Below are 25163 nucleotides of genomic sequence, written 5' to 3'. Positions count from 1 at the left end.
AAATAGTGACGGACCCACAACGGAGCCCTGCAGAACCCCACAGAACCCCACAGAGTGACCTGCAGCTTTTAAATACTGTATTTGACTGAAGTTGAACTGATATAACATCATTCTGTTTTATATCATTCGTGTACACTGGTCAAGCATAACATTATGACTACCTCGGCTGCCCCCTTTTTGTCGCCAAAACAGCCCCGAACCCGTTGAGACATGCACTCCACGCCCTTTATGTCCTGTAACCTTGCAATTTGGGGCCTTTCCACCAACATGCCACTCTGACTGATGCTCATTTGCATTGACATCTGGGGAATTTTGAGGCCAAGTCAACACCTCAAAGCATTCCTGAAGCATTTTTGCTTCGGGGCAGGGTGCATTATCCTGCTGAAAGAGGCCACAGCCCTCATGAAACACCATTTCCCGTGAAAAGGTGTACACGGTCTGCGGCAATGCTTAGGTAGGTGGTACGTGTCAAAGTGACACAAGCTTGGCGTCTTCCTGTGGTGCATCCTGGTGCCACGTGTTCCCCAGGTAAGCAACGCACACGCACCCAGGCGTCCACGTGACGTAAAAGAAAACATGATTCATCAGACCAGGCCACCTTCTTCCATTGCTCCGAGCTCCAGTTCTGATGCTCACGTGCCCAGTGTTGGCGCTTTCGCTGGTGGACAGGGGTCAGTGTTGGCACCCTGACGAGTCTGTGGCTATGCAGCCGCATACGCAACAAACTGTGATGTACTGCGTATTCCAACACCTTTCTATCAGAATCAGCGTTTAACGTCTTCAGCAATTTACACCTCGGCCACTGCAGACTGGGAATAGTCCAGAAGATCTGCAGTTTTGGAGATGCTTCACAGTTTGGCCTTTGTCAAACTCACTCAAATCCTTACTCTCGTCCATTTTTCCTGCTTCTAACACGTCAACTTTAAGGACAAAATGTTCACTTACTACCTCTTATATCCCGCGATGAGGAGATGACCTAGTCTGCTGTCAGATAAATGTGCTGGAGTAAAACGTATTTACTTTAGTCAAAGTGGAAAGGGTTAAACAAAATGAAAATACCTAAGTAAACCTCAGAACTGCATCTAAATACAGCACTTGAGTGAATTTACTTTACTCCACTGCCAGTTTGGAGAAAACTCAACATATTACAGATTATTCACTTAATATTCCTTTAAACTACCCAGCAGCATAGAAGTATACATCACACAAATTTATTTCTGGAGATTTGATAATCTGCTTTGGTGCCATTTGAAAGCACGACTTCACTTGTAGTGGTCCATTGACGTTTTTCCTTTTTGCCGTCGTGCAGAGCGACGTCGGAGACTCTGCCTCCAGGTAATTATGGACAGACTAGAGCTTACCTGAACAGCTTCTTCTAACGGTCCAACTAGCACGTCGGATGCTTTTGGTAGTTTAATCTGCTCAGTGATAGGTTTGAGGCAAAACAAGCTCATAACCAAGAGGCGGTGAACATGTTTGAGGTTGCTTCCCAGGCAGCTTGCAGCCATCGATTCAATTTAGAATTCAGCTTTGCATCAAAGGGTGCTTGAAGATGAGGCTATGATTTTTATTATTCGATTATTTAATACCACAAGCAGACTCTTTGCGACTGTTTTTATAGTGGTCATGAGGTTTTACTGGTTTGGAGAGATTGCTAAATGTTGCTAGACCGTGACAGCATGAAAGAGAGGCACGACATGGACACGAAACACCAAAAATACTCCACAAAGACACGGCGACTGAACAGATAAGTATCTTTTTTTTTTTTTTTTATTATTGAAGCATCAAGCTCGTAACACAGATATATTTAGCACATCTTGACCATCCAAAGAACGGCAAAAGAAAGAATTAGAACAGCAAAGTTTCTCCTTCAGTACATCCTGCAACTGCACCTTCTCTCTCTCTCTCATACATGGGGGAGGGAGGAGGAGGAGGAGGGGGGAGGAAGGGGAGGGAAGGGGAGGGGAGGCTTTTCTGACTTTCCTTTCCTCTGAATATTTGGAAACGAAAGCGCTAAAAAAAGGAACATATTTAGGCGATGACCTGGCCAGCTTTGAGAAAGTCATCCTGTAACTTCAGGACAAAACTGTTTGGAACGATGGCGTCACAGCGAAAGAAAACATTTGGACACGAAGGGGAAGAATGGAAAAAAAAAAAAGAAAAAGAAAGAAAAAGGAAAAAGATTGGTCCGCAGCAGAAATACAAAATATCTTTTGTATAAAAATTCTACAACCGTTCAAACTGCAAAAATGTATCTTGAGTTCACCGTATAAAAATAAAAACAAAAAAAAAAAAAATCGCAATGATCCACACCGACAAGGCAGAAACTAAATGTTCCTCGGAGCGCTCCGAGTGTTTGTGGACAGTGCCATTTTAACTCTTTAAATAAAAAAATAAAGAAAAATAAAACAAGGAGGTTAACAGTCGTGGCAGATTACAGTCATTTATTATTTTTTTTCTTACAGCAGGTGGAGCGTGGTTCATGTAAGACCAGAGATTGGTCCTCGTGGGTAAAAAAAAAGAAAAAAGAACGAAGCCACTCCAAAAAGCCGTGCAACTATTCCAAGTTCCGGCTCTCACATGAACAACTTCGTCAACCGGTCTAACGAGCCTCTGGGCGGGCGCAGGCTGCGCACATCTCAGACGTCGTACATTAATAACAACAGCTCTAAAAGCAGCAAGTCTTTGTCGCGTCATGATCGGATTCTGTTCGAGTTGCGTTCTCTGGCGGGAGAAGACGAGCCAGTGGACGCTTTGGAGGAATAAGAGGACGTGACCTGCTCTCGGCACTCGTCTGCAGCTTGAACGGGTTGCGAGGAGTTGCCTCAAGAATTGCCCGAAACGCATCAGGATGGGGGGCAACTCCAACAACGTCATCAGCTGGCGACGCTACACTGTCGAGCAGCACGGCTACACTAGTAGTCACATGCACCAAAGTGTCACAGATTTTGTTTTCCCCTAATTCAAAAAAATTCTCAAAAATTCCAAAAAATTCTCAAAAAAATTCTCAAAAAAATTCTCAAAAATAATAATGCTGGTTGGGTCACATTATTGACTGACTTATTGCTCAAAAAAAAAAAAAGAAAAATAATAGTATATAAAACATTCTGGGCACAATAAATGTAATAAAATGGCAGTTTTTTATGCAGCAGGTACATGTGGAATGATCCAGGATCACCCTGGCATGCTCAGACTGGCGGGCCTTCATTGTGCGCTTACAGATTTCTGTATGGGGCGGAAAGAGACAGAGAGAGGACGGGATATTATGCGGGAAAAAGAAAAATGCTTTGCTGGGCAACTGAGCAAAAAAGTGTCCGATTCATTATTTCCCATTCAGAGCGGGGGGGACTTTTTGCGCAGCCAGCCGGGCGGGCGGCCGGGCGGGCGGGCTCTCTCGACGGTGTCACGGCTCTGGGGGTGGGAGGGGGGGGGGGGACGGGACAATGTGGCCGGTCAGCAGAGGGCATTGTGAGCGCCGGGAGGGAAGAGGAGGGGCGGCGCGCTCTCCTGAAGTCATACATTCAGCTCAAACCTGGTCCAGGCTTTTCTCTAGAGACGTGTACATTCGGAGAAAAAAAAAAAAAAGAAAAAGACGCGTGGACAGGCCACTTTGCATGGCTACATTCAGTTCTCCATTTAACCGATTCACGTGGATGTGGAAACTCTGAGTGCTGAGTACGACTGCGGCGAGGTGGGGAGGGGGGGGGGGGGGTTACAAGATCCAGAAGCTTCCTATAGATTCAGCAAAAATAAAAAGCAGCGTGGGTCCGACAAAGTGCGCACGTTGAATGTCTTCAGTGATTCATATGCATACAACGATAAAAGCCTGTCTATTCGGGGGGGGGAGACACATGATGGGACTGTGTGATTGTCGAGGTGAAGGAGAGGAGCTGGGAAGAAACAAGAGCTTCAAGAAGCCCAGCAAAGCAGAGATCTTCTGTTTAAGTGCAGCGTACGGCGGCGACCGGCGGCCGCGCGCCGACCGATAAGACGCTAACCTTTGCTCCAACAGTGCAACAGCGAGCGCGGCGGGTCAGAGAAACTCAAATACACCCCGACGACGCCGAAAGCTTTATACATTCAATTCGACTTGAGACAAGAAGGTTGGCCTTCTTTACGTACCGTTTATTTATTTATTTTTTAATAAAGTGCACTGACTCGTAGTCGTTTGGGAGCGCTTTGATCGAATCTTTAAATTTCAAACAAGTGGCTGAGCTGAGGTTGTAAGAGGCGCACTGATCTGAGCATGTCAGGGCCCCGGGCCTAGTGCGGGCGGAAGCCTTGTCTGTGGGGGATGAGGGGGGAGACCTGCAGGAAGGAACCATTGTACTGGGCACGGGTGGACGTTCTCAAACGGCGCGTGTTCAATTCCTCTACATGCACTTCAAGATCACAGCAAGAGTGAGCTAGAATATCGAAACAGAGAAAAGAGCTTTCATGCAAGAGATCTAGGTCACAGGTACAACAATGCAAACAACTCAAACTGGAGGTTAAACTAGAGGCGGCATCGGCGCCGCCGCCGGGGCACCGCGAACGACGCCGGTGGCGGCGGCGGCGGCGGCAGCAGAGGGGCAGGGGGGAGGGGGCGGACGAAGAGCTCTCCACTGGCGGGTGAAGCCGGCGGCAAGGGTGGAGCCCGGCGGGCCCACCTTTCTTTTTGCGCCTCTTCTTCATCCTCAACCCTCAGCTCTGCTGGTTCTGCTGGCGGTTCTTGGTGTAGCTTGTGAAGACGAAATTGTAGTCGTTGAATTGGGCGAGCTGGCGGTCGAGGCGCTTGTAGCCCTCGAGTTTCTGGGGAGAAGAAAAGACGCTGCGACATTTGGAGCTCTGCAGGAGGAAACACAGGGGAAAAGAAAGGATTAGTGACACGTTTAAGAAAAAATAAATCACACCACTGCAAAGAAGTCTGCATTTTAAAACGAACCTGATTGACAAAAAGCGTAGTCACAAATTTGCCCGGCTTGAACACCTCCACAACCTTCCTGATCAGATCATCGTAAGACGTCTGGGAGAGGTTGGTTTCGAAGCTGACGTAGGAGAACTCTGGCTCCGGGGTGATGTGGATGGTCCAGTAGGTTCCCTGGAGGAGCAACGCAAAAAAAGGTAAAACAAAAATGCTAAAAGACGACACCAGACGAAGAGGAAACGGGCATCACTCACGTCAGTCTTCATTCCATTCATTGAGTATCCACAAGGGTTGAACATTGTGGCGTCGATCACAGAACCTGGTATCAGGTCACGAATTCCACTCATCTGAAACGGGAAGAAAAGAAAACCGTCAAAAAATTCTGTCTTTTCACATCCAACCACAAGCCCCTCCCCCCTCCCCCCGACTACTAAACGCTGACGGCCGAGAGACTCACACGAGTGACATCACTTGCAGAAACACCATCTTTCATGTAGAACTGGTCCATGATGGCTGGATCGAGGTCGCTCATCAGAACTTCCAGCGTCTGATCCGCATGCTTGTTCTCCCAGTACTCTGGTAGGTCTAGAGTAAACAGGTACCTGTGGGCGACAGGTGGGGGAGGCTTTGTTGAGATTTCACCACCGCCTCGTGTTTCGGCTGTGGTAATTTTCATGCACCCGAATCGAAACGTCACGTATCAACATCACGCTGCGACGGAAAAATCTGAGAGTCTACAAACTGCAACCGCTTCATTTACCAGATGTTTTGTTTTTTCTTTTAATTTATTTGTTGCTACACAGAATTAACTTATGACTCAACCAGTGTGGATTACATGGCGCTTACCAGCAGTCAGAGTTCAAACGTCCCATGCAGTAGGCTGCACCATCTGGGGAAATACATAAAAACAAAAAAAATTTTTAAAAAAAGGGGCAACAGAAATATTATGGTCAACTTTTGCATTCAAACAGTGTTTCAAAGCTATTGCCTACATCGTCTAGTGAATATCTAGAGCCTAGGGCCACTTGCTCCCCGTCAAATAAACAGCCTTTACTAAGGATGCACCAAAAATTTTTGGTCGAAAACCTAAAATGCACTTTCGGGCAATTTTCGGCCAAAAAAATTCTGCGGTTGTTGCTCGCACATGTTGATTCGGCAATAAAAGTACAGAAAATTCTTTGGATCAAAATCGAAAATGTGCCGAAAACAGGATGTTGTGATGACGCAAGCAACAACACGCAGCAATCTTTTCCAAAAATTTTCGGCCGAAAATGACCCGAAAGTGCATTTTTCGGCCAAAAATTTTTGGTGCATCCCTAGCCCTTCCCACAAGAAAATTTTTAATAAAATATATTCATTATTACACACAAACTGGACCCGAATAAGAAGCAGAAAATTACTTAAAATACCTCAAATCAATTGAAGAACAACTTATTTTCAAGAAGAAGGGATGACAGAACTGCTAGGTTACATACTTGGGAAAATCTGGCTGAGGAAGTCCACTTCCTCCTGGAAGTTTCGATGAGGGAACTCTTGATGGGTCGGCTTCATAAAGTTCTTGCGGGAGTAGAAGAAATTCTGCAAAAAAAAATGACACAAAAACCAGATGAAAGCCTCGCTCGTCAATTAAAACCTCCCGCGTGACGTTACGCCTCGCCAAACGTGACTAACCTCGATGGAATCGAAGCCGCAGTACTCCCTGGCGAGTTCCAGCAGAGGCACCAGTGCTTGCAGTAAGAGGGTGGTTCCACATGTCTTCAAAATGAAACGTCTCTTGGAGACAAACATGCTACTCTCACTGTGGACGGGGGGGGAAAAAAAACACAATGTGTTAAACATGTTGACGGCGATCACACTTCTGCATAACTGTTCAGAAAGACAAACATCATCTCAACGTCTTAAAGAAGCCAGACAGCTTTGATCAGTTCAGGACACCTGAGTGTTTCACGTGAAGCGGCAGAGCGGTGATTATAGGGAACACAAACGGTCGCTTTAAGTCACTGGACACAAAAACCATTCGACACTAGAGCAGGTATGAAGAATAAAACATTTACTGACAGTGCATCAAACTACAAGCAGCACAAGAAATTATTCACGGGTGAATCATTCGAGTGTTTATGATATTACGGGACGTGGCCAAAAGAAATAAACCCCGTTACATAACCCGTAACACGTTTCCTGGTTGCCGGGATAAGATCTGCGTAAACCTGGCAGACTCGTCTGTGTCGCTGCTTTTTCCATTCACTTGTCCGTGCTCGCCTGCGCTCAGATACGATTTAACCGGCGGCGGCTCTGCCAACACGTACAGGTACGCGTCCCCGCCGTGGCTTGACACGGAGACTGTTGCTATCGGTGGCAAGCCGCTTACGGGTGACCGCTGTCTAATCCGACCTGCCTTCTAATCGGCAAACAAAAAAAAAAAACTAACGGGAGGGGGAGAGGTACAGACGCCGGCACTCACCTGAGTATATAAGCTTCCTGCTTGTCAGTCTTTGTCACACTTATGATCAAACAATGCACATTCTCCAGAAGTTTGTCCCACTCAAACCTAGAAGAGAAGAAAGAGGGAAAGCAGGATTTAGCATTTTGCCATTTAACAACTGTTACTGACTCGTTTAAACCGTCACCAGGAGGAAGGGGACTCATTTAGTTGTTTATATTCACGAGAAACACACTCTCTCTAGGGGGGGATGTTAAAGTTGTTTGGACAACGTCTTAATAGGGGAAAGCACACGCCGTTCTCCAGTGACACCCTGCAGGGAGAGATTCAGTTCCTTGAATACGCGGCCGGCGCTAGTGGAGACGTCTGTAAACAAAAGAGCAATGATCCCAAATGGATCTGGCTGCAGGGTTGTCTCGGAGACACAGACGAGTCAAGCATTCGAAATCTGGCTACTGACAGTCAAACAAAACTGAAAATCACCAGCTTGGGCAGCCTCTCCCCCCTACCCAGGTGTCGGACGGGACCGGCCGCATTTGTCGGCAGCGTCTTCCCCGTGGGACCGAGGAATGCGCCCGAGTGGCTAACCAGACTGCTCCTCTAACTGGCAACAACAGGTGTGAACTGTAAATCTTTATTTTATTTTTTATGCCAACTAGTTCAACTACACGTGACTAAAACCAAAAAGATTGTTTACCACACGTGTGTCTTCGAGTCCGGAAGCGAAGCCTTGCTGCAAGTTTATTTCGTGCACACAGTCGAGGAAAACCGCCGCTCAAACAAAGACCACTTTATAACGCCAGTGGTCTCGGGCCTAGTGCAACTAAAACGCCCCCGCTGTGCCCACACCTGCTCGAGCCCCCATAAAAGAAAAGAAGAAAAAAAACTCTGCAAGGGACAAATTAGAAAAAGCTAAAGGACTGTGAGTAGAAAAACAAGAAAAACGCACACCGGCATGAAGCCCCTTCACTTAAAACTTGACTTGCAAGTTGTGTGGGACTCAAACTACTGGTTCTAACTTCTAAACAGTCCGTTGAGCCAGAGCAGATAGTTTTGGTTCGTCGCAGAACGAACGCCGAACTTGAGAAATGTCTTGGCTCCGCTCAGAGGACAGGTCCAGAACCCCCAGCTCTGCTCCGGCTCACCGTCGCAGTTTACCGGGATCCTACCTGGAGCCGAGCCCCACGCTTGAGTCGTTTCAGGTTTTTTTGTTTCTTGTTTCTGTCCGACGAGTCCAGACAGAGTGACGTAACGCGACACTATGTTAAGCAGCAGACGGCGAGCTACTGAGCCAGCTTATCTCGACGGCGGCTGCCAAGAAAGTGAGACAAGAAAGAAAAAGAAAGTGAGTTCGGCGTGCCAAGCGCTGTTTGTTCTGCAAGCGCCGCTAACAAAGAAAAAAAGAAAAATCGGATGAGAATAATAGACGGCGAGGGTTTTATGTTACATGGCGGCGTTTGCGCTTTTATGGAGCATCTATTAAGAAACATTAAGCATTTGGCGCGAGCTTGACGCGGTCCAGATTTACGGCCGCGTCCTAGGGTTTTATGGTTCACTATTTTACGCACGGTGACATCAGAGCCGGTGCAAAATTGCGCGGCGCCTCACAACGGAGGCGCAGCGTTACTCAAGACCTGGGTCAGCTCCCGTTTCAGTGTGAAACGTACACCAGGGGGCTATTTCTGGTTGCTCAGCAGGATCGGGTTTTCCCTCAAAGAAAGAGGTGGTCTCCAGGAAAGGACCAGATTAGACCGCCGAGGAGTCTTCATCCAGACCAAGGCGATGTGGGTGCACGACGAGCTACCTGACAGTCACTAGAGGCAGCTATAAGCCTCCGCCGCCGCCGAGCCTTGAGGAATGGCAGTCGAGGTAATGTGAGCGAGCTCGGCGTTTGTGAATCGGATGCCCTTGCGGACTTATTTGGACATTGGCTGACGCCCAGCGAGCCTGATCCACTGACAGTGTCCCTCTGAGCCCTTAATCTGCCCTCTGGCTGTAAAATTAATTCCAGTCCCCCATTCACCCCCCGTTACCGGTTCGCTTGTTTTTTTTTTTTTTTCTTCCTTAAAACCCCGACCTTTGTGATCCCGGTTCAACAACCCAGAAAAGTCGCTCGTAAGCGGGGCGGCAGGTTTTCGGCCTTGAACTAACAGCGGGCTTTTTGTGCAGCAGTTATCTAATGCGGGATTACGACAACGGGCGAGAGAGAGAGCGAGGTGCCAAGGTCTGTAAGAGATAAACCCCAGGTGGAGGAAGAGAAAGTGAAGGTGAAATGTTTTTCCCGGACACGTGAGGAGAGGGCTGCAGGGGGGAGCATTTCCAACCAGCTGCTGTTCTGTGGACACTACAACAGTGTTTATTACATATATACACACACACACACACACAACAGTGTCTGTCAGTAACTACAACAATAGTTAAGAAGAATGACTTCCAGTTCCACCTATTTAACTTGTTCTACTGGACTCAAGCTCTTTAAACGCAGAGGAACAAGCAACAAGTGAATGTGGTGGCGCCGAACGAGGGCAAAGGTCAAAAGCCTTTCAAGCCATCCACGTGGATTTCCCTGAATCTGAATGTCACATCACTTTCTTCTTCTTCTTCCTTTTTCTTTTTTTTTATTTTAATGCAGCCAAGTGCCTCCGAGCAAATCACAGCAAAGGGAGACCTTCTTCTAACCAATCAGGGAAAAACTGGGAGGGGACTTCCAACATGGCTGGAAACGTGACCAGAACCAGGACTAGTAAAAAACTTAACACACTAGATCCCGGGTGCTGCCTATGCTGTGAAGGGGGGACTCAGGAGTGGCAGCGCACAGGGGGAAGGAAGGAAGGAAGGGGAAGGGTCATGGGATCTCATCCTGAAATGACTCGTGGATGACTCAGTGTCTCTGCCATTTCAGTCATTTTTTTTGTTTGTTTGTTTTATCCGAGAGCCACTCCTATCTATCGGTTTAACTGCAAACACAAAGCCGCTGTAGGTGTTGAGAAACTGGGATTAAACTGTGGCGCTGGTGGTGGTGGTGGACAGTGTCGCTGCCACCGAGACAACACGAGGTGAAGACGGGGCGACCGCATGCTTGACATCTTCACAGAGCCCCCCCCCCTCCGCGAATGACGCAGAAAGAAATAAACTCTACTAAACATCTATTTATTTATTTTTTAAAAAGAGAAGGTTGTAGTTTAGTTTAGCGCGGTAGTGGTGTAGTATTTCTGCCATTTCCCAACAACAGTTTCGGGTCAATAAAACGCGTGCGCACTGATATGTGTTTTTTTAAAAAAAAATATATATATATAAATAAATAATAAATAATAAATAAATAAAAAGCAGGATGAAGCAAGCCTTATGTAGACAGTGAATACATATAACGACGAAGACGGGCATTTAAATTACGAGTCGCACTGTTGGTGAGAAAGCAGCAGGAGGCAGGTGAATGTTTCAATAACTGCTAACTGGGCACGAGCTACAGTTAGCTAGCCGTTAACGGTCGTCAACTTGCTATCAAATCCCCCTTTTTAAAACATTATACAAGTTATATGAGGCCTCGCCACAACAAGTGAGTGATTACATGAGGTTAATAAAACTGTTAAATGGTAATAAATTCGTCGGGGTGAAGAATGAATGACTCAGCTCAGAAGTGGTGCCGATCAAGGGGGAGGTGGCCATTTTCCAATGACGATGTTAGCTAGCTAGCTAGCTAGGTAGTGGGCACAGTTTGGTTCCTGGTTAGCTTTAACTAAACACGTACCAGTGCTAAGAAGGGGAGTTAAACCGCCGCATGAAACTGAGATTTAACGGCTTTTAGCACGAGTACATGACGTGAGGGCGTGCAGCCAAGCATGTGCCCGGCCGTTTCCGCCAACGTTTCCACATGCTACAGACTCGGGCTCGCGACTACACCTGATCCGACCGAAATGGCACGAACCTCGGGATGGTACGGAGGTCCCCGGTTCCTTTGGCTTCGTCCTGCCGAGAGAACCACACTTCCAACAGCTTCTCGGTCCCCTCGAAGAAATGTGCACCGTTATCTTCCATCATGAGACAACAGACACCCAGCAACGCAAAAAAAAAAAAAAAATTAATAACCGTCGGTTATAACGTTTTACAGCTTAATTAATCCTTCCTCGATCAGTTATAATTTATTGAGGTACAGTCCTTTTTTAAGCAATCCAGGTGTTGATTCTCTTGAGTTACCGTCTTCCCTTTTGCAGAGAATACCGTTAGCGTGTGCTAGCTAATATCGCCGGCCATACTGTGTAAAGCGCTGAATGGAGGGGTGCGCGGTGGTTTTATTTGGCGCAGTGTCACGTCAGCGGCGCGTCAGGCCAATCGAATCAGAGCATCCGGGTTTGTGATTTGTGATTGGTCCAAAAAGCTGCCAATCACAGCGTAAAGAGGGGTTTCCTCACGTGATTTCAGATAGAGATACACATTTTAGCTTTATCTACTGTACACCTACGTAAAAATAAAAAGTGAAATGTAGTTTATTGTCGCCCAAACAACAATTTATAAGGTTGATTTAATAATATAACCGTAAATGATGCTGGTTTAAGTCGGACTATTTTACATAGTTATAGAAAAATAAATATTTTACAGCTACAATATATGGTTTATGTACATTTTAACAGCTTAACGGCTTCTATATTTATCCCTACTGCACGGCCTTCGCGCATTAATTTACTTACACGAATATACAATTTTAAATCTGAATTATAACGTTGATGATGTCACACTATAGAGTTTAAACACTGGCGTCTTAAAAAATTAGTAGTTTCAAGAAAACAAACAGAATAATTGGTAATCTGGTGCAACCCAACCCTTAAATCCTGTTTTTTTAATTTTTTTGTATGATGTTTATACGTGTTCTGTAGCTGTTATGTTTACGAACGAGGTACTTAACATTTGGTCCACCTCTTTAACACACACACACACACAAGATAAACATTATGAACGCTTTTAAATATAATGCAGTCCAGTACAACAAACCACAACGACTTAATACCATCATCTAAAATAGAAAATCAATGAGGTTGTCTAAAGAACTATTGATGGCCGAGCTGCATTAGATAGACTGCACTGCTATTTCTAATAAAATGCATACAGCAATTCCTTATACTACTATTACTATTATTACACTCCTCTGGCAAATGCTACTACCACTACTACTAAAAATAATAATAATAATTATTAAAAATAATAAAAAATATTATTATTACAGTTCGGCTGGGTAAATTTACACCTCATTTATTTTACATTAAAACTCCACGGTAACCTCAAACCACCGACGGCTGCATTTTTGAAGAGCGTTCATGAGTACGCAAAGTGCAACAAACCGCAGAGAGAAACGCGGGTTGTAGTTCCTTACATCTTGCGCCCGCCAGCCGTTGAACAGCGGCGCCTGCCCACGAGAACTACGTTACCCAGGGAGCCTCGCGCGCCAATTAGAAACGTCAACGAGCCAGTGAACATTAAGCGGAGCAGACCAAAATCCCAAACAAGGAAATGGTGGGGGAATAAAACGACCAGATTATTTAATTAATGCATGTAATAATTAATATTTTATTTTATTGTAAATTAAGACGTATTTATGGGTTAAAATGGATTACGACTTCAAAACAAAGCTGGCGGCCGAGAGAGAGAGAGTAGAAGATCTGTTCGAATATGAAGGTTGCAAAGTGGGTCGAGGCACCTACGGGCACGTTTATAAAGCTAAGCGCAAAGACGGGTAAGATAACCGTGAACGTTATTGTTTGTACTGACATAAAACTGACTGCGGGATGCATTTTGTGGACGCACACCTCGGTTTTGTGTTGAACGGGGCGTTAGATTTGAGCCTGCCCGAAGCGATAGCCCGTGTCTCTGTGTTTTTGTTTTCATGTAACGCACTCAGTCACTCACCAACGGTTCCCCCCCACCCCCCTTACCCACACACACACACACACACACACACACGTACACATTCACACGCGCGCACACCTCCTCCCTTTCCTCCTCCCCCTCCTTCTCTTTCCCCAAACACCCCCCCTCCCCAAAACAACACGCCAAAGCCGCGGTGCTATTTACGATTTGACATGTCTCTTCTCCGCGGTGGCGACCGAGGTAGCTAACCGTTAACGTTTTTAAACGCACCAAGAGGGGGGCAGTTGGTATCGCGATAGTGACGTTTCAACGTGGTTTCGCGGGCACAGTTTTTTTTTTTTAGCTCTGTGCGATGTCAAACTTTTATATATATATATATACTCTAGCTTGATTGTTATACTTTTCCCCATTTGCTCTTGACAGTCACTTGTCAAGCACAGTGTGTGAATGAAATGTATACAACCGCCACAAGAAGATGGACTCACATTTCTGCTACACTGTGCCAACACTCTCACTATTCCTTACGCAAACTGGCAAATTCCCAACCCGCAATTATACCTGCCAGTGCAGCTTTTATTTAAATTGTACAAGAGTTTTCACATTGTACAAAGTTGAGTCATTCTGACGTAAGAAGAAATGTAAGCTATTTACCCTTATGTGACAAAAAAAACCCCCAAAAAACTATGTAATATTCTTTAATCCTGGATGTATTTTTGACTGTGTTCCACGGTTCAGATTCACGTAACACTCTTACTCTTAGCCAAGGCTCTTGCGATGTTTTATAACGCAATTACTCACGTGTTACGTGTCGAACTCGTAGTCGTAAAGTTTTGCTGTCCTTCGAAAAGGAGTGTTGCGGGAAATGTGCACAAGCCTGAGACACTTTACGATACCGCTGTTAAACCTCAAAAAGCCAGGGTTGCTATCGTGGTGATAATGCAGTCTTGTTTATTATTCCTTGATAGTGTAATTAGAATTTAGTCGGGCCGTAAATCTGCGCACCCAGATTAAATGATATCCTAGTATTAAAGGGGAATTACCATTTTTTTTTTTTTTTACAACCTGGACCTTATTTCTGGCATAAAATACGATCGTTTACTCACCCATGTAACTTTGGTGTCATTTGGAGTCGTTCGGACGATGTTTAGATCTGCGTATATCCATATAGTGGGAGTGACTGGGGCACCGAAAAGCAGCCTCTAAGTAACGCAATATCTGCCGCGAAACTTGTTCATTTCACCAATATTTTGTCACGATCCGCTAGTGCTATTCCCCGTTGAGTCCGGAGTTACCTGTTGTCTATTCGCGGACGTGCAGCGGGTTTGTTGTTCTTTGGCCAGCTGTTCCTCTCTCTGCCTCCGCATCCTGCTTTTAACGAGCTCCTCATCCGTATACTCTGGCCATAAACAAAGTAGTCATCCGCAACCTCAGAATTGGAAAAATATTCAGCCAAACTAGCAATAGCAAATTTCCGGATAAACAAGCCGACCGCCGCGGGTGCGTGCGGTGTTCAGAGATGACATCATCCAGCTCAGAGGTCAGTAGGTCAATCTACAGACCCCGGATGATGGTAACAGGTAACTCTGGACTCAACGGGGAATAGCACTAGTGTATCATAACAAAATATTGGTGAAATGAACGAGTTTCGCGGCAGATAATGCGTTATTTAGAGGCTGCGTTTCGGTGCCCCAGTCACTCCCACTATATGGATATACGCGGCACTCCACTGGATTTAAATATCTTCCGAACGACTCCAAATTACACCAAAGTTATATGGGTGAGTAAACGATCGTATTTTATGCCAGAAATAAGGTCCAGGTTGTAAAAAAACAGTAGTTCCCTTTTAAGGTCACATTTTGTATCAGTAACTGCTGAGATAATAGACTGTTCAAGGATGGATAGGGTCTCCAATACATGTTATCAGTCACTGCTGGTATTGATTGTCATTATTTTACATCTCTCAATCTCCTTTAAGTTTTCGCTAGCCTAGAAGACTATGACGTGGTTCTGGTATCAGCTGCTGTTGTGAAATTATGATGTTGCAACTGTAAGTGTACGTTGATTGGTCAGCACACACCAATCCTGCGTCAGCAACCGGTGAACAATGTAAGCATTGGTAAATCATCTGAAGGCCAGGCTTTTTTAAATCTACAACATATGCAGCCTTTTTGCATGTTACCAGATGTCGTGCAGAATTACGAGATGCTGCTACACCAACTTCCAGCAAAGAGACACGTCAGTTCAAGATTCCTGTTGGGAATGCAAACAGAAATAAAGCCCCTGACAGTAGTACTTCTTGGATAAGCTCTAGGTATTCACCCTTAGGGAGTCTCCAGACTGCTCACGCCAAAAGCGGCTAATGAAGTCATTTCGGTTCATCATTGACTCACTGAGCTGTAAAAGCTGAGTCAAGGCCGCAGGGAGTGTCTTATCTCATTCGCCTCTTCGACCTGGGGAAAATAGAAATGTGATGCGAGGTTAGAAGGTGAGCGCAGTTACATTACAGGTGGTCCTTTCTGCGGCAGTAACACCTGAGCTCTTGTTTGTAGGCTGCAAGATAACAGCCTCCATTGCTCCGTCATGCTTTGCCCGTGGGATGGTGCAATCACGGGAACAGCCAAGAGCAATGATGGTCGCACGGCATGCGTTATGACGGTGCACTGAACGGCGGCTCACGTATTACTTGTGGTACAGGTGTAATTGATGTTAGTCATTGCACCTGAGTGTTCTTTGCCACGACAAGTCAAAGTTTCTTCTGTGGAAAAAGCCAAGTAAGCCAACCGGTATAGCCTTACCAGGAGGGCTTTTTCATTTCATCTCCGCTAGGTATCAAGAGGTCAACTCATTCAACACTTTAGAAAGGAATCACAGGACTTAAAGCTATGACCTAGCTAGCCAAGTACGGATGCAGCACTACAGCTGCTATCATGTGTTCTGTTGTGTCTTTTTAATCTGCCTCTGGCAAAACCAAAGTATACAATGAAAAGTGGAATCTGGAGAGATGCTGCTGTCAGATGCCAGCACTTTAGTCTGGATGGGATTCTCAAAGGCAAGGCCCTTGGGAAGGAGGGCATCACACATTCACAGTGAATTTAGCTTATAAAGTTTATTAATGAACCAGTGAATGACATGTTAGAACAAAAATTTTCCCAGTTTCCTAGCTGAACATAAGGGCCACATGTTTTCTGATGGCTTCTGGCTGGCTTCACACCTCAAGCTCAGTGTATACGCAACTTTACTCACTCATCTCCCTATATATTTATATATATATATATATGTGTAAATATACATCACACACACTAGGGAGCTTTTCGATGGGTCTTGACAGCACTTTCAAATAACTGAGGATGATTATTTTGCAGATGTGTTGATTTACACCTTCAGAAGGCAAATTAAATACATTCAGACGCACACGTCGCAAGATCTAATGACTCGTAGCGGTCATAGTAACAATGACGGCAGCAAAGAAATAGGTCAGGTGATGTAGTTAAGGAGTCACAGAGGCACCGTAGGGAGGAGGTTTTGGTGGATGATTGTGTGGACAACTGCAACTTGACTATTTGGCACATGCAAACACCTGCTTCGCACTAATGCTGCGGCTTTGGGCTTAAACCTAACCAAACAATTATCATAGCGCCGTTAACGTCATTTGGTGGTGACACAGGTACACTTCTACGTTTCGTATCACAGAGGAGGCGCGAACCTCCAGATGCGTTCATTTGCGATGGAGGGACTTGTCCGTGAGATCGGCCGTGGGCGTACGATAACAACGTTACAGGTTTTCTACAAGAGCTCGGGTCCAAAGTAAACTCTGTTCAGACATTTCCAGGGCTGCTTGTCTCTGGTGGTTTTTTTTTAAACGTGGGGTTTATATGGTCCTGGCATCGCAGAGTACACGCCAAGATCCAGTCACCAGCGCGTCCGCAAACCACAGGGTTCCAAGTTTCGAAACAGACATGAGGACAGAAAGCGCTGCGACACGATTGCAGAAGCTCCCACCGTCGGGGCTGGCTCTGAAGCCAGGGAGCAACCCAAATAGACCTGAACACGCAAGCCGACACTTGCCCGGTGGGTGTTGTCAGGCATTCTGTAGCTATGCATCAACTTTAGGTATTTGGCTTGTGCTTTGTGGGTTTACATAATGGGTCTCAGCATAAACAGCTATAGTTTATAGTATAAACTAGAAAGTTTAGTGCAGTTTCTTTTTTATAGCACAATACAACAAACATATGACATGCAAATTGGATCTGACACGACAATGAATTCTTTAGTGTCCCGATTTTGAGGCTTATAAGGTGTATACATGCTCCAGTATCCCGGCTTCTATCGGAGTACTCCAGGTGGCAAAACCGGGTTTCTTGAAATCGGGAAATGGGCATATCCCGATTTCTGAATTCGGAATATATGGTGTTTACATGGACAAACACAAAAACGGGACACTTCAAAAACCCGATCAAAACCGGGATACTAAAGACCATGTAAACATGGTCAGTGATTCCTTCTGTTAATAAAATATTAACTAATATTTGCAATAATTTACCAGCATTTCTTCTGAATATGAAGTCTCTTTTTTTCGTTGTTGTTCTAGGGCCTCTACGTGACCTTAATGCACACAAGCTCGCCTTTGTCGCCTCAATGTTGGTTGCATTACCTCAAGAAGCGCAAAAAAAAAAAGACAAAACTACTAAGATTGAGGAACAAGCGAGAGATAATATCAACATTAAAACTCTATTTCTGCTGTAACGCTCCACTAAAAAGTAGTTCTTTGTCAGTTCTTTGTCCGTGGCAGGAGTAAAGCTAAAAAGCCAACAACAACACAAAGTGTACTCTACATTTCCAGTGATTAAATAATGTTTTTATGCTTCCATTGACATCTGTAAAGCGCTGCGTAGCATCAACGCAGTACGATACTGGATATTCTGAATTGTAGGGGTAGTAGAAGTGCGAATTAGTACACGAAAGTAATGTAAGGTCCAAGTAAATCTACTTGTATGAGTTGCGATCAACTTGGGTAAATGTACTTTAAAGTCCATCACTGGTTTGTGGGGTGACTCTGTAACCTAAGTCCAGGAATTGCAGACGAAAAATAATCCTTTGGCCAACGCACTAAATAAACTACCTCAACAATTTAGTGGATTGTCTGCTGACAGAAAAATAACAGTTGGCTTTTTTTTTTTAACTTTTTTTCTAACTGGGTTTTTCCAAGCAAAAGTAAACATCCTCCAAAATGTGAAGACATGTGTCTTTATGTTAGAAGACGCCTCTCGCTTCAGCAAATCACAAGGGATGTAATCACAGTGACGTTTTAAAGAGCAAACTATGTTACAAAGATATTCAAGGAGGAATTCATTTAAATTACACGCCGCTGTTTAAAAAAAGACGGCCTCGGCTGAACAATAACATTTATTCTGTTCTATTAAATGCACCTTCTAACGGGAGACTCGAGGTGATTCGGCGGTCGAGTCTTTTTCAGTGCTGGTTAACTCGTTCCAAGTTTGCAAACTGAAGAATTACACAGAGGAGCGGTCCAAACTACGAGGACAGATTCATCTTTACATGTCAAGGTCTAAGGGTTTCTGCTGCCTTACTTTGTATTTCGTATAAACATTGTTTTGAGCTGTACGGCTCAATTAGTAACAAGATGTGTGCTGAATCCATCCCCAATGCAAATTAGGGTTTGATCTTAGCTACACGAGGAGCTGTTTGATACGTGTGGACTGCTCCCTGAATGAAGCTGTTATTGCGTGCCGTCCACGGGCCCATGTTTACTTTTCAGTGCTTTTAACTAGAGCGTGTTTCCTTTTAGCGCTTATTTTCTGCACTGCTCTCTGCTCGGCCTGGGTTTCCTGCACCAGAGCACTTGCTTATCTCAAGTAATCAATATTAGTCTGCTGAATGCGCTCTGCCCTGCAGGCGTCACATTTCACTTTTCGTGCACATTTCATGCACAAACGTGATGCACAAGGGCAAACGACGAATCCTGCAAAATCTGAGATTGCAGCCGCGTCATTATGTAGTTTGAGTGCATCAAGGGTGATGCAGGGCAATGATCCAAGGCCCGGGGAAGGGTGGGGAAGGTGGGCAACATCAGAGCACTCCTGCAAGGAACTAATGGCTCTTTGCTGCCAAAAGCTATCTCCCGTGTTCAGGGATCCCTCGGTGGAAGTTGAAAACATTTTCATGCCCGTCTGCTGCGTTTCTCCTCCTCTCAAAACACATCCTTTGCTTTAACAAGAACGTAAAGGGCAAAGCAAAAGTCAAGAGTTGTTGAATTATGTTTATTGCATGCCGGAAGAGGAAATGTGCACGATCCAGTAACGCTGCTCCCCCCTTTTTCACTTTTTTATTTCCGCAGGAAAGATGAGAAGGAGTATGCACTGAAACAAATAGAAGGCACTGGAATATCAATGTCCGCCTGCAGGGAAATTGCTGTGAGTTACAGTTTTCATTACTGATGCTTGGTGGGTCAATGCAGACATGAATGAAGTGCAGACGTGAATGAAAACAGACTCTCCAAACTGCACGTTTCACATGGTGTGCTGTACAGAATGTTGTGTGTGCAACTGTTTGATGATGAAGAGGCAAAAAACTGATGATCATCTGTTGTTGATAAGAAGAAAATACATGTGTGTTTGAGCTGTTAATTAATGAGAAGGAGATGTTTAGGAGTGTTTTTGTTCAGTTTTTGCTAATTCACCTGATTTATGTCAAGATACTTTATCCAGTTTAGATGTGGTTCGCTTGAAAATGAAATGATATTAGGAAACACATACTCGTTGTAAAGGTGGGAGAGTTACTTTAAGTTTCTAAGCCTAATAGTCTAACCCTTTTTCATTGTCTCATGCTATTAATGCAGTCAGTACGATAATATTGCCATGTACTTAAGTTATTTGTATAATGTTACAAGATGCATGCAAAAACACACAAAACACAAGAGAACTGACGACACGCACCCTGCAAAAATTCACAACACAACTGAAACAACAACAGAAATGTATTCATGGACCCCAAAAAGTGATGAACCTGGCTTTGGGGGGCCCTTGTTATTCAAAGCTTCATGACTTTTGCAGAGCTGCTGACGCTTGCCACCCATCAGTGGTGTTGGATATGAACTGAATTGTTAAATAATCTGGCAAAATATACGATTCATTTTGCGGACCCCTCTACATTTCCCTAGCAATACGTTTCTGCATACGTTTGTGTCGTATGTCCAGCACATTAGACATTTTATAAAATGTAAAAGCTTCTTTGGGTGTTCACTGGGTCTGACCTTTGACTATACTGTATATGTAAGAGCTGGACGCGGCGGTGTTTTCATAAAACCTCCGACACAAATGCTGTGCGATTATCATAAAGGCCTCAGCAGCTTAAACAAACAAAGGACATGTTTGCCAGAGCCTCAAGGATATAAACAATGCAAACAAGTCAACACTGACTCCGACTTGAACCTTGCCACCACTAAGCGTTTTTCGTGTCCTTTCATTCTGCCGTCAGTCTCCGAAGAATAGATGCAAGATTGTGTGTGTGTGCGTGTGTGTGTGTGTGTGGTGTGTGTGTCGCGGCTGCTTGTGTTGTTACTGTTGACTGCTGAATGGACAAACAAACAGGCCGTTGTACTTCCTGTTGCTTTGGAGCACCAGCACAACCCCTGTTCTCAGGCAGCGTTTAGTCCTCTACGCCTCCCTCATGAGGAGTTTTAATGCGAGGAGAGGACAAACATTCATCCAGCTGATAAAAATAATAAAGACTTGGGTTTCTTGAAGACCTTTCTCCACTCATCTGAGTCACTAATTCAGATCTGACAGACTAGTTTATTATTATTAAATGTGTTGCCCACCATTACTAGGGCCTCTTAGCAACCAGACAGTCTTCAGTCCACTTTACAAGTCCAGTTGCCCTTGTTTCAGATTGTTTTTTTGAACATACCATGGACCTACGTAACATACCATGGGCCTACGTAACATACCATGGACCTACGTAACATACCATGGACCTACATACCATACTATGGACCTACGTAACATACCATGGACCTACGTAACATACCATGGGCCTACATACCATACTATGGACCTACGTAACATACCTACGTAACATACCTACGTAACATACCATGGACCTACGTAACATACCATGGTCCTACATACCATACTATGGACCTACGTAACATACCTACGTAACATACCATGGGCCTACATACCATACTATGGACCTATGTAACATGCCATGGACCTACGTAACATACCTACGTAACATACCATGGACCTACGTACCATACCATGGACCTACGTATCATACTATGGACCTAACTAACATACCATGGACCTACGTACCATACCATGGACCTAGATGACCGAGATGATGAACAGGGCTGTCCATCACGGCGTAAAAGAATGTTTTTTCCGACACTGAAACCTTGTGTTGTTGACGTTACGGTTCGTGACAACTTTTCCTGATATCAAATGTCACGCCCTCAAGAATTTAAAAACGCCCAACCACACAGTCATCCAAGGGCAATGCTTGGTTTTGTTACGAGGACTCGTTGGCTGGATTTACCCTTTCACATAGATATTATCTTGCTTTCAAGGCCGGCTGTTTCTGTATCGCTGGAGGGCAAGTCAGTTAGCCACTCAGCCAGTCCCGCAGATAGAGAAGGAACGTGGCCCCCGGGCAGATGGGCTGTTACGTAAGGTTCTCTGGTTTCCAGTGTAGTGTGTTCACCTGGAGGGAGGGAGGGAGGCTAAACGCCATATGGTGCAAACTATGTTGCCAGTGTGCTGAGTTGCTCAGTCACCTGCGGAGCAACATTTACATCTTGTTGAGCGACGCGCTCAACAAGATGCTGCATGCTCACAGTTCCTCTTTATGGCGGCAGCAAGCTTAAACTCATCACAGACGAGTTAACCACTGCGTATGTGGACGTTGTGGTTGGTGGTTTTTGCTTCCTTTGAAAATGACATGCAAATTATAAAGAAAAGAAAAAGACTTGTAATGTTGTATATTAGAAACATGCACCAATGTGTCAACATTACAATAATTCTCCAATAACCAGCATTAAAGCCAACCAGCAGATAAGAGGACTGGGGTCAGAGACAGCTAACTGAACCCTCATACCAGGCTGTAGATCAGTGATAGAAGGTAATCTAGGACACATCTCATTTCTTTTCTCTTTTTTTTTTCTTGTGGGGTTAAAAAAGTAGGTTGAGAGCGCTAACAATAGAGTGCAAGAGTTCGGAGATGGGTTTACATACACCAGCTTGCAAAGAGAGTACCTTAATTTGGTAATTTGCCCTCTAAGTGTGGTCCTAGAGGGCTTGACGCTCTTTGGAAAGAGCCGGCAAGAATGTACGCTCATTAAACATAAAGGTAACTTAGAAAATGTAACATAAGGATCAAAAGACATTGTCACTTTTACAGGTTTATTTCTCTACCGCTTTGTTTCCCAGAAATGGCTCTACCAAGTTGGTTAGAGTGGTTTTAATGCTTACACGGTGTTTCTTGTAACTGCTATGATTTACACGTTTCTCACTGGCTGGGTCAGCAGACGAATTAATGCTTAAAGGTTGTCTGATCGGCTGTGGGGGGGTTTACACCACTTAGGCAATCTTTAAGCTATAGCTGACTAGATAAGAACGCCCAAAGCAGTGAAGTTTGAGCAGTTAATTTGGACGTCCAGGCTTCCAGAAGTAATTGTTTTGTTTAGTTGGTCCTTTGATAAGAAGTCTACATATAGGTGAGTCTGTCTAGCACAAAACTATAACGATAAAGTCATGGATTCGAACCCGGAACCCGGGAAAAAAACGGCAAACAGGAAATGTTTCTCATCTTTCGAATTCTCAGCTTCTCGTTTGACATATTAATTAAAAGCGTTCCTCATTGTTCCACCCTGATGTTTTCGCCGGCAGCTATTTCTGTCTCATCAGTGGAAACTTGCGTGACTTAATAGTCAAATCAGGTTTGCATCGTGTTTGCCAAAACCCATCTGCCCGCCTGTTTTGACTGCTTTCATAACGCAGTTTGGTTTTATTAACCGCCAGCAACGTTTCCCAACTCGGCCAGGCTTGAATGCGTTTTATCCAAACTTTTTTTTTTAAATCTTGTCATTTTAAATCAGGATTTCATTTTGTTCCCCAATAAACCTACAACATTTCTGCCTGCAGCTGTGTCGTTACAATTCTTTGTTATGGTATACGGGATCATTTGCAGCTCGTAAAAATACTTTCATTCACAACTGCACATGGTGAAAGGGTCCAAGGTCAGTCCTGCTGAGTATCAGACGCAGCTTTCTCAATATGCCTTTGTGCATTCACATAACAACAAAGCCATTTCTTTTATCAGACTGACAATCATGCTTTGTAACAGACAATCGAGCATTTACTTCCTTACAGTCTTTGCCTTTTGTTAGCTATTTTGATCGGTGATATTTCCGGACGCCAAAGCCAAAAACAGACTCAAAAAAAAGGAGATAAGTTTACACAGATTCATTGTAAGGCTCGGTAAATGTAGAGATGATTGGAGAGGATGGTGAGGTTGGCAGGTGAAAGCAGACGGCTGAAGGCAGGCAGGAAGCCGAGCAGGGGATGGTGTGGACAGGTGACAGTGAGTGAGAATGAGGAGGTGTGGAGTTGCACCCAGAGACGGACGTACATAGAAACAAACAGCGAAAGAAACAGTGATGTAGATAAGAAACAAAAAGACAGGGAGAACAGGAGAACGCGAGATCATATTTAATATTTCAAGAATGCCCAGGCGGGCAAATGGGTTTTGGCAAACACGATGCAAACTTGATTTGACTATTAAGTCACGCAAGTTTCCACTGATGAGACAGAAATAGCTGCAGGCGAAAACATCAGGGTGGAACAATGAGGAACGGTAATTAGGGCTGAAAGATTTGGGAAAATAATCTAATTGCGATTTTTTTCCCCCAATATTGCGATTGCGATTTAATATGCGATTTTTTTTATGTATTATTTATTTTATCCTCTTTTTTTTCCCAGCAAAACATAATGAATGATTTAAATATGAACAACACAATATTAGATACATTTAGTGTAAAATGTTCTTTCCCATAGGCTGGGCCTATTTGTTAGAATTAAATTAAAAGATTTTTATTTAACTGCTCATTACAGAAACATTTATGGCTTTGCCACTGTGCATTTAAAGGGAGACTACTGTTTTTTACAACCTGGACCTTATTTCTAGCATAAAATACCATCGTTTACTCACCAATATCACTTTTGTTTCATTTGCACTTGTTCAGGAGATATTTAGATCTGCGTATATCCATATAGTGGGAGTGAATGGGGCACCGAGACGCAGCCTCTAAATAACGCATTATCTGCTGTGAAACTCGTTCATTCTGCCAATACTTTGTTAGGATACACTAGTGCTATTCCCCGTTGAGTCCGGAGTTATGTGTTAACATCATCCGGGGTCTGTAGATTGACCGACAGAGGATGATGTCTTCTGACTTCTGAGCGGCGCGCGCACCCGCTACGGTCGGCTTGTTTACCAGTAATTTGCTACTGCTATGGTTTGTCCACAACCTCAGAGTCTGACAAATATTCAGCCGTGTTGCAAAAAAAACTAGCAGTAGCAAATTACAGGTAAAGAAGCAGACCGTCGCGGGTGAGTGCGCCGCTCAGAACCATCGTCCAGGTCAGAAGCGCAAGTTGCGGTTAGAAAATCGCGTTTTATCATATCGCGATATTATCGCGAATGCAATTAATCGTTCAGCTCTAACGCTAATTAATATGTCAAACAAGAAGCTGAGAATTAGAAAGATGAGAAACATTTGCTGTTTAGCGTTTTTTTTAATTATGTAAAATAATCCGCTATATGGGGCGGCACAGTGACAAGGTGGTTAGCACTGATGCCTCACAGCGAGAAGGTCCCAGGTTCGAATCCATGGGCCGACTGGGGCCTTTCTGTGTGGAGTTTGCATGTTCTTCTTGTGTC

General features: G+C 44.5%; 2 protein-coding genes across 2 annotated transcripts in view; one reads left to right on the top strand and one right to left on the bottom strand.

Annotated features, from left to right (window-relative positions):
• Positions 1-1651: 1651 nt before the first annotated feature.
• amd1 (adenosylmethionine decarboxylase 1) lies at positions 1652-11707 on the bottom strand. Its single transcript, XM_084560585.1, has 9 exons — positions 11272-11707; positions 7368-7454; positions 6578-6704; positions 6382-6484; positions 5753-5795; positions 5364-5508; positions 5161-5253; positions 4925-5080; positions 1652-4827 (listed from the first exon to the last, which is right to left on the bottom strand). Exons 1-9 carry the CDS (start codon positions 11382-11384, stop codon positions 4684-4686), a joined length of 1011 nt encoding a protein of 336 aa, XP_084416711.1. The 5' UTR covers positions 11385-11707; the 3' UTR covers positions 1652-4683.
• Positions 11708-12925: 1218 nt separating this feature from the next.
• The window catches only part of cdk19 (cyclin dependent kinase 19), a 55186-nt gene continuing 42948 nt past the window's right edge, over positions 12926-25163 (top strand). The window contains exons 1-2 of the mRNA XM_084560608.1: positions 12926-13071; positions 19561-19636. Coding sequence (XP_084416734.1) covers positions 12944-13071; positions 19561-19636 — 204 coding nt within the window. The 5' untranslated portion in view covers positions 12926-12943. The remainder of the gene's footprint in view (positions 13072-19560; positions 19637-25163) is intronic.

The sequence above is a fragment of the Chelon labrosus genome (assembly GCF_963514085.1).
Source record: "Chelon labrosus genome assembly, chromosome: 14".
NCBI classification, from domain to species: Eukaryota; Metazoa; Chordata; class Actinopteri; order Mugiliformes; family Mugilidae; genus Chelon; species Chelon labrosus.
This window is presented reverse-complemented; position numbering and strand designations above follow the sequence as displayed.